This window comes from Colias eurytheme, chromosome 18 (assembly GCF_061535395.1).
Source record: "Colias eurytheme isolate Ceu_HAF_F1 chromosome 18, ilColEury1 Martin Lab GWU primary, whole genome shotgun sequence".
Taxonomy (NCBI): domain Eukaryota; kingdom Metazoa; phylum Arthropoda; class Insecta; order Lepidoptera; family Pieridae; genus Colias; species Colias eurytheme.
In genome coordinates this window covers 3,913,278-3,924,049 of record NC_142997.1, presented here as the reverse complement: position 1 = coordinate 3,924,049, position 10,772 = coordinate 3,913,278, and the positions used below count along the sequence as shown (strand labels likewise).

General features: G+C 33.7%; 1 protein-coding gene across 1 annotated transcript; it reads right to left on the bottom strand.

Annotated features, from left to right (window-relative positions):
• Window positions 1-4,200: 4,200 nt before the first annotated feature.
• Window positions 4,201-7,166, bottom strand: LOC149900538 (CLIP domain-containing serine protease B4-like). The gene is made up of 7 exons (XM_090112528.1): window positions 7,045-7,166; window positions 6,745-6,875; window positions 6,122-6,302; window positions 5,680-5,858; window positions 5,231-5,336; window positions 4,751-4,922; window positions 4,201-4,562 (listed from the first exon to the last, which is right to left on the bottom strand). Exons 1-7 carry the CDS (start codon window positions 7,106-7,108, stop codon window positions 4,304-4,306), a joined length of 1,092 nt encoding a protein of 363 aa, XP_089968654.1. The 5' UTR covers window positions 7,109-7,166; the 3' UTR covers window positions 4,201-4,303.
• Between the last annotated feature and the right edge of the window lie 3,606 nt (window positions 7,167-10,772).

Genomic DNA, 10,772 nt, shown 5'->3' with positions numbered 1-10,772 from the left:
GTATAGCAAAAACAAGATATAAGCAGCTTTGTCTGTTGTTATTTCCTTAATGCCCGCTATAAGGATAAAATTATCGGATGCTCCGAATATAAATATATAATAGAACTAGTGGTCCACCCCGGCTTCGCCCGTGGTACCTACATGTTTAAACTATCCTATCTCTGAAGTTGGATAGAACTGCACATGGTGTGCGAATTTTATTATAATCGGTTAAGTGGTTTAGGAGTCTATTGAGGACAAACATTGTGACACGAGATTTATCTTAATATCTATATATAAATCTCGTGTCACAATGTTTGTCACCGCTAGTATATATTAAGATGTATACAGACTAACTCGATACAAACTTACAATTTCAAAATTTATAGATTAACAAATTCAGAAGTTATAAATAAATTACTAAATTAGTATTTCTAAGTTCTAATAATCTATGTAAGTTTGTATGTTGGCTTCTCTACAAGAGGTTATCATTTGCATAAACAGTTGCAATACTTGATTAAATTTATAAAACGTTTTAAAATATACAAGAAAATTGAAGTCGGCATAAAAATCAACCTTCCAGTTTCATTTTCTGTACTTAGATCATTAAGTAATCTAAGTTTCTGTATGATATACGATTTAACGAATGAAAATATCTTTATTGAATTGAATTTAAACGTAGTCTGAATTATTTGTTTTTAAATTTAATGTTCTTCACGATGTATCTGAATGAATCACTACAGAGTATAAAACAAAGTCGCTTTCCCTGTCCCTATGTCCCTATGTCCCTTTGTACGCTTAAATCTTTGAAACTACGCAACGGATTTTGATGCGGTTTTTTTTAATAGATAGAGTGATTCAAGAGGAAGGTTTATATGTATAATAACATCCATTAAATAGTGGAGAAGTACTGTTATTTTTGAGGTTTCTAATGTGATGTCGTAAAAAATTACATTGTTTCCGCTTATATTGCAAACGCAGGCTGAACCCTACGAGTTTTATCAAAATAATGTACTAAGTATTATACACATTAAAAAGGTCTACAGAAAAGTCCGCGATGGTATATGTCTATCTCTTATGGATAACCCACAATAACATTTTTTTGTCATTTACTTTTTACGACAAATAATAGCTAATTTTCGAAGCGATTTTCACCAATACAGCATTAATCCTTAACCAATTAAATACCTTGAATACATTGTTCATTTAATATAGATCTATATGGCCCTTTACACCGTATGATTTAAGTGAATATTTTCGAAGATATTACAGATTTAAAAATTGCGGGACGTAGCGTTTGCGGCGGTACCAGCCGGCCGGGCCGCTATGTTTTTATACTATACAACGTTCACAGTTTTTCTGTAGTGTATTTAGTATCAGCATTGCACCCGTGCGAAGCCGGGGCGGGTCGCTAGTACTAAATATATTCCAACAGAATTGTGTTTATTTTCAATTCTCGTAAGATTTATCGACGGAAACTACAATCTTCGGGCGAGCTTCGAACTGCTCTCGGGTTTATCAGTCACAACATTTCATCTGGGAAAATCCAAATGTATACAAAAATCAACGTGCAGTTATACGATATCTATTCATATAATAAAATCGTAGAAAAGTCAAAACTATACATCGAATATATTTTTAAAGAATTCTAAAAATATAGTTTTAGATACATATTTTGTCTGTTTACAGTTTAAACTCAGAAAATACTGTATGGATTTTACATGAACTCCAAATTTTACATGAATATTTCTAACTGGTCGGGCCAATATAATATAGAGGCCGACATATCACGCTTAGTCCAATAGGAGCGGGGCAAACCGCGGGGCACTGCTAGTCATATCATTAGAGGAATCAGGAATGGAGCAGTAATTATAATCGTGAGCAGGTTCAGGATCCCACACTTTTAACAAAAGACTCGGGGCTTATGCTACTCAGGTCACTCACTTGCGAGCCAAGATTCGTGGAATGTATGAATGTTTGCGCTCATGTAGAGAAAAATCAAAAACCTTAAAGTATTTGCAAATGTCCTAAACTTGTTGTTTGCGTATTCTTGCGAATGTGAGTGCACGGCATAAGATTAGCCTGCGAAAAGATCGGCTTCTTAAATCTAAATGATTTAAGAAGCCGAGATTTAGACGAAATCTGCATATATTCTAGATATAGGTGATCTATAACTAGAATAATATTATGCAGATTTAGATTTAGATTGCTATATATGCCGCTGAAACTGTATACTATATATTACCAGAAGAGTAGCACAATATTTACTAGTAGACATTATTTATAACAATAGTTTGTATTTTTTATCGTTGAGTAATTAATAAGTTTATTATATCGTCCAGATGATTTCTTCTATACCCTTAGATACCCAATAAACCTTTCTGTAATTGTTTCTTTCGTTTACGACCTACTTGTAAATTCGTCGATAAGTCATAATTATGTTAGGTACCGATAATTCAGTAAAAATGCACAGAAAATTTCATGAGGATCGGTCCAGCCGTTTTTGAGGAGTATGGTAACTAACATAGCGATTAGCGACTAATCGCCCTAAGGAGCGCTGGTGCAGTGAACTCCCATAAATAATTATAATAAAATCATACTCCTTAATTTCATTATTAATATTAATTATTACTATTTAAAATCAATCGTAATCGTAAAAAACTACTGTCAATACCAATGAATATATCCATCATTCCATCAACACCTGTATAATACTGTAATAAGTATCTAACGCTCGAAGCGGAGCGCTCACGATTGCGCTCCAATGAAAAAATATTTAGTACATTTCCTAATACGAAATCCAATAGGAGTGAAAGAGAAAGTTTACCAGAGCCCTGCGCGTGAAACAAAAGATTTTCTATGGAAAAATAGCAAAATTCGGAGCGCCACTCCCGCAAACATTGCCGGTTCGTTTTTACCGCCGCGCCCGTACACAGGACAGCGATTGCGCGCGACGTTGCCACTCCTATATAAACAAACACTCGAGTCAACTTCATTGCACGCGCGCGAATGCGAATTCGGGAATTTTCTAATTAAAATCATAAGATACGTGTTGAAATAGCCTGTAGTTATCAGTATTACTTGTGAGTGTTAAAATGAACAATTATAATGTGGCGTTCATTAAAAAGTTTGTTAAAACGTTTCAAATTCGGCTGGAATTGAAAGCTAAGGGAACGCCACGGCCTGAACTTGACCTTACGCAAAAATGTACGATAAAAACAAAAACAAATACGCGTGTGTTTAAATCCGAACAATATGTGAAAACACCGTGGTTGTGTGGTTGTGATGAAAGACAAACTTTTTTGTTTTCCGTTTCTTTTATTTGAAGCGGGCGCGGCCGGCGGAGGTAAGAGTGCTTGGACTGAAACGGGCGTTGACGACTTAGCTCATCTTTCAATCAAGTTGAAAAAACATTCACAATCTCGGTAGGTACCATTTGTTGAATGAACTGCAATTGGCGTCTATCGGACGACAAGACATTCGTAAAGCTAGTATAGATATTTTTGCACACCAAAAAGAAAGACGTACCTATGCATTTCCTTTAAATAAGTAATTTTTTTAATAAATTGTACTGCTTTACACCATGTATTTTCAGTGTTTTATTTCAAGTGAACACCCATAAAATTTTGTCACGAGCCGCCTCTGTTTATGATATACAGCCTGGAGACGGACAGACAGACCATGACCATGTAGTATGTACCCTTTGGGTACGGAACCCTAAAAATGAATCGCAAAATGTGGTAGGTAAGCTCATAAGAACGGCAGAACCGATTTCGTTAATTCTTTTTTTTATATTACAGATTACAAATTGTCTTGCAAAATTTCATTTAAATATTTCCTAAATATGTTTACTAGATAGATTTATTATTATTACTTTAATTTATATTAGGTAATATTAGGTATGGGTAACTTTATCATATAATAAACAGAAACAACAAGTTTAATTAATTTATTGAATAACTAGCTTTCCACCCGCAGCTTCGCCCGCGCAGTCAAAGAAAAACCCGCATAGTTCCCGTTCCCGTAGGATTTCCGGGATAAAACCTTACCTATCTCCCGGGATAAAAAGTAGCCTATGTCCTTTCTCGGGTATCAAAATATCTCTATACCAAATTTCATGCAAATTGGTTCAGTAGTTAAGGCGTGATTGAGTAACAGACAGACAGACAGAGTTACTTTCGCATTTATAATATTAGTATGGATAAATGATGTATATATACATTTCAAATATTTTTATTTTATTTGTGTCAAAAACTTACAATTATGGTTACAAAAAGTACAATTAAACATAAATGGAGAGGACTGGCGTCTGCGATAGGCCTTGTTATGGTTCAATCTTTTCTAGAATCCAGTCAACGTATTTTCGCACATCTGTGTATACTCTTGGAAAGCTTGAAGAGCATTGCATCGGTCCATCCAACGCAATGCCGTACTGAACAAAATGTTCAAAGCCATAAACTTCTGCTTCCAACATAAGAGGACCACCCGAGTCTCCTACGCACGGTCCCTTATTACCTAACGAAATATGTGCAGGTGTAAGTCCACCGGCGCATATTTTATTAAATTCTCTTTCGCCTCCATTTCTGTAAAATAAGATACGTTAAATTATCTATCACATATTATAAAAATTCAGCGCGTCTCTCTATCTATCTATACGCGATAAATTAAAAACTACTGCATAGAATTTCATTCTGTTTTTTTATACAAATGGATAGCGCTGTTCTTGAATAACAATTTAGAGGAAGATTAGAATATTTGTACCTAGTCTTACCTATTATATAAACTGCGACAGACTTCATCGGTTTTGATCGATACAAACTCATCTAATAACACGTCAGATTTGTATTCTGTGAGACCCCAACCAGCAACAGTAGCCCTTTCTCCACTCAAAGATTTGTCACTTAGGACTGCAGTTACCGGAAGGCAAACGGGGGCTACGTTATCTATAAAAATAATAAAATATATCATACGTGTGTGTAGGCCACGATCCATGCTGTTTGTAGGATTTTTTTGTATTATAAGGTACCTTGAATTATTTGTACATTAAATACATAGCTTAATAATACTAATAAATAAATAAATATTCAGGACAATTTTCACACACGGCACGATCTGATCCCATACTAAGCTTTCGCTTGTGTTATGGAAACCAGATAGATGGCTGATAAACAAACATATTATACAATTTTTAAATAAGTATTTTATGTGAATTAAATGAAGAAACAGATTACTAAGATATCTAAATACTTACTATATCTAAAGTCTATGTCTTCCCCAAGTCGTAATAAGGCAATGTCATTATAAGCTCTAAACTTCCCGTATTTTTCATGTATGATTACTTCTTCGACAGCAACATCCTGAAAAAATATAATGAAGCTAGTCAAAACTTCACTTCAATTTACTTGTACTATAAAATTCTATGATATATCGTGTAGTTTATGTTTCCTATGGAATATAGAGTGTAGTATATCTTAATATATATAAATCTCGTGTCACAATGTTTGTCCTCAATGGACTCCTAAACCACTTAACCGATTATAATACAATTCGCACACCATGATCCAACTTAAGAGATAGGCGGACCGCTAGTTATACTATATTCCATAGTTTGTTTTTTGTTCAGAGGTGTCGGAGAGGGAGCGCGAAAAAAGACAGAACTAATTTATCGAAAATTATGTTCCTTCTATGTTCCTTAATTACCTGTATATGCGACTGACAAACGATGTTCTGCTGTTCTCCTATGCAATCCTCATTGTAGCGGAGGTCATATTCGCCGAGGCGAACTCCAGCGATATTCTGCCCTTGGACACAGCGTGCCGTTGTCAATATATATCTCTCGTTTATGATACTTCCAGTGCATTCAAATTGAAGGCCATTTGCTGAAGAAAACATCAAGTACCATTCAATGAGTTTTAAACTTATGACTTTAGTTTCTGCGATGCAGCTTTCAGATAATGTAGTGAGTCAGGGTGGTCCCAACCTATTTTTTTTCCATTTAAAACTTTCCAGGGTTATGTTACAAAACGGAAAATTAAAAAAAAAAAAGTTTTTTTTAATAAGTAGATAAATTGCTTCCCCTCAAAAATATTTCATCAAGGTTTGGGCCACCCTGTATAGTGTATATAGTTAATAATATACTAACGTGTGTGATAGGATATTAGGGCAATCCAGGGAAATCTGCCGGGATAAGACATCTTTCCACCAAGTGTACGAACAAATTCAATTTCGCCGCATACCTCGAGCTCGGGTAGGAGCTTAAGTTTCTCTATTTTGCTGTCAGATAGCGTTTTTGAGGCATTCTTATCAAAATCCGAGCAGCACACCTGTAGGAATATTAAAAGGGAACATTCAATCTAATATCAATACTAATGTTATTACAGACGTAACAAGAAGCCTCCATTTATATCCTACTAATATAATAAATGCGAAAGATTGTTTGTATGGATGGATGAATGTTTCCTTTAATAATGAAATTTAGTATGTAGGTAGCTGAAGACCCAGAATAAGACATAGGCTACATACATACAGGCATACATCTCGTAAATCCCACAGGAACGGGAACTATTCGGGTTTTTCTTTGAAAACGCAGGCGAAGTCTCGGGCGGAAATCTAAGAGGGTTTTTTTATGGACGGACAAATTTTAAATGAAATAAGTAAGATGTGTGTCAGGTATTTACACTTTTTTGTTTTAATTTGAAAGACTCTCGTTATCACGCTATAAGACACCAACGTTATAGTTAATACTATTTCTTATATCTTACTTACCTTGTATATACTGCCATGATAGCCGCAACGAGCCTTTTTAAGAATTTGTAGTGTATCATTATCTCTTTTTTTCCATATTAGATCTAGCGCGGGCTGGCATGATAAAATATCTTGACAGTCACTGCATTCCCCTGAGAATTTTTAAGTGTTTTGTTATTTATGAAAAGGGGACTTTCAACGGCATATAAAAAGAAAAACAAATATAAAAAAAAACAATTTGGTTTCATCATATCATACTAATTAATTATAGTTTACTTACTGCTCATATCATATCATAGAAATTATTTATAGTTTACTTACTGCTCGATACTTCATAACAAACGTAAAACAATGGTATACTGAAAAATAAAATTTTTAATAACATTTTAAATTGGTAATAAATAGTTAACTATTAAGAAGTGTATTCAGCACGAAATTCTTGAGACAACTGACGCACCATATTACAATATGTAATTAGATAACATAATATGTTGTTCCGTATTATTTACCTATCGGTTATGTTTTTTCCTTAAAATAATGATCATTTTTTAAGGATAAATTAGAATGTTTATGTATCGCAAATGTGCCGTGAACGTTGACCGAGCTAACCCGGTATGACCCGGGCTAAAATAATAAATAAAATCGGCCAAGTGCGAGTCTCTCGCACAGAGGGCGCCGAACATACCGCTTTTTAACTTGAAATTTATGTTTTTAGCAAGGCCGCCATATGTACAATAATAATTATATTATTTTCTAATATTATGTTCTTCCTGTAGTTATTTTTATTCTGTGCAATAAAGTATTAAATAAATAAAGAATACATTTTATTTGTAATACTTAGTTTTTATTCTGACTAAGAGTAAGAACTTTTGGTGATCACTCACACATATTATACAAAGCTCAGCTTTTGGACTGTAGCTAATACTGTAGCTATTTGTGCTATTAGATCCATACTAATATTATAAATGCGAAAGTAGATAACTATGTCTGTCTGTCTGTTACTCAATCACGCCTTAACAACTAAACTAATTTGCATGGGTATAGAGATATTTTGATACCCGAGAAAGGACATATGATAGGTTTTATCCCGGAAATCCCACGGGAACGGGTTTTTCTTTGAATGCACGGGCGATGCCGCGGGTGGAAAGCTAGTTGTCCAATAAACAAATTAAACATATACATAATTTATATTCTTTTAAAGTCAACAACCGTCGAATTTATGATAAAAATCTTGTCAAAATCGAATTTAGTAAAACAGCAATAGACTACATAATATTATGTAGGTATTTTTTTTAAAGTGGGGAAATCTTACCTAAGATACCCACGGCTCCCGGGGAAGGAGCCGTGCGTTATGTCGGATTCCTACCGACTAAAACCCCACTGTGTACCAACACGCTGCTTTAGACGGGATGCGGGGACACTAATATATAAGGTATACATTGACTCTATTGCTGCCAATTGCTGCATGCATCTAATAATAATAAAAAATTATTTATTGCACACCAAATAAAATAACAGAGAAGAAAAAAGCACATAGGAACATTGTAAAAAAGGCGGTCTTATCACTTACAAGTGATTTCTACAACCTGTGATATTGGAAAATGCTGGAAGAATACATTTATGGAGGACAAAATTCACTTTTTATTCTAATGATTGCATGAATTATCGCATCATGAAAAATCGGTTCATTGGTAAAAATGTGCAAAGGACAAAAAACACATAGGTACCAGCGATACAGAGATACAAACAGATAGAGTTATTTTCGCATTATTAATGTTAGGAGGTATGCTACCGGTGCGGCAGTTTATTGTTATCGCAAATAAACGTGTTATTGTACTATATACTTAGTACAATACCCTATGAATATCCAAAAGCTAGCTAGCTTAGCTTTTTTTAAGTTTATTCATTACAAGCACAAAATACCTCTTTACGATATTAGTATATAAAATATACAAAATAAGAATTATTGAAGTAGCTATTACTTGTATACGTAGTATATTATTATTAGTCTGTGCTATTACTGTACTATTTAATATGTATGTTTTTTTTAAAGGCACCCTTCATCACAGAGTCGCGCGCGCCATCTCTGGATTATAGTCCAGAGACATTTTTTGCTTTTATTTTTATTTATTTTTTGCACAAATAATTTTAAAATACAACTATGTATGTTAGCGAAGTATCTACAGTAGACTTTCAGATTATACCTTGTATTATGTAAATTAAATAGGTAAAGGACAATTCTCAATATTAATATTTTATTCGAATTTAATATTAGTTGTATTTATAACGGAAGTCAGTTATTAATTTTATGTGACCAATGCTATTTTTAAAACTGCTCTCGGGTTTTACCGAGATACAAAATGTTGCTATGTAATGTAATACAATAAACAAATGAATCATTCCTAACAAAATAATATAATTATACTAGCGACCCGCCCCGGCTTCGCACGGGTGCTATGCTGATACTAAATACACTACAGAACAACTAAACTGTGAACGTTGTATATAAAAACTTAGCGGCCCGCTCCGGCTTCGCACGGGTATAAAATATATAGGCCCGGCTATATATATATGCCCCTGCTGCAGGTACGTGATTAGCCGGTTTTACATCAAGGATCTGCATGTATTGTGTACACTGTACACAAAGAACATAGACATCCCTTTTCCGTGTACCTGTTGCAGTTGTAACTAATTTATATTAGAAGCCATAGAAGTACGCCGTTTTTGAAAAAATCATATTGTGTTCATATTTTCCAATTAACACGCACTAAATTAAAAATTGTTATCGTTAAATTTATTAATAAGGTACGAATATAAAACAAAAGACGGGTTGCACTCCGGGAGTGCCGGCAGAAGTGAAAACTTGATTATTAACGTTGAGCATGTTTGATATCCATCCGTCTTACGCTTTTTCGATCAGGGTCACGTGTCCTGACGCGAGTTTAAGATTTTATACCCAACGCCGCTAAAGAAGTTATCACTTCAAAAAAAATACAAAATTATTATGTTCACACACACAAACATGATTACATAAGTGTGAAAAAAATTAATCAAATGTTGTGGGTTGAGTTTTGTTATTAACGTTTGACGGTTTTTGTCTTGAACTCTTTGTCTTTTATTCTTCGTTTTTTCACTTTAGTTGAAATACTTAATATGTATTTTCTAGTCTTTGATTTTACGCGAGAATTATATAATACTCGACTCGTATATTTAGAAATTACGCGACCTCGCTCGCTGCAATGCAATAAGTGAGCGAAACGTCGGGAAAATAATATAATGAATAAATCGTGTTTACAATCCGTTAAAATCTTTAATTTCTAAATACTTAGATGTACTCTGTTATTAGCGTATTAATAATAATTATATCAACATGTCAGTAGGAGAGACTATCCCCTGTCTCTGTCTCTATTATGTGTCATTTGATAAAAACAACAGTAGATATTATTAGAAGAATCATGTGCCTTAAATACTAATCTGTCGTACCTATACGTTTATCATTTACACAATTTTATCATCATCTATTTGTCTTTTTCTGTATTTATTGTTAATCTTGTGTGTGCAATAAAGAATTATCTATCTATCTTTAGTCGACTTTTTAAACCGCTGGGTTTTATACCCACGCCACGTTGGCATGTTGAGCCATACTCATAAGCATCATACCGCGATACTTTTCCTTACTTTATTTATTTATATTTAATACTTAAAAATCGAATTAGCGACTAGCTAATTAATAAAAAAATTACAGACATTCTAAAATATGTACTTTGATTTTTTTATTAAAACTAAATAAAAAATTGCGTATGCTTAACAACAACAATTAATATGTCTGGCAATAACAAATTTATGTCTGGTGGATCTAGATTCTAGAGCAAGAAGGATAGTAGGTATATCAAAAAGCCACCTGTTCTAAAATTGTCTCTCGAAAACGTTGCTACCTCCTATACTAATAGTATCCTATTTACCTACCTAATATATAGTTGACCTAGGAAGTCAATGTAAACGGAGGTATAGTATAAAATAAAACAGAATAATATGAATACTAATTATTT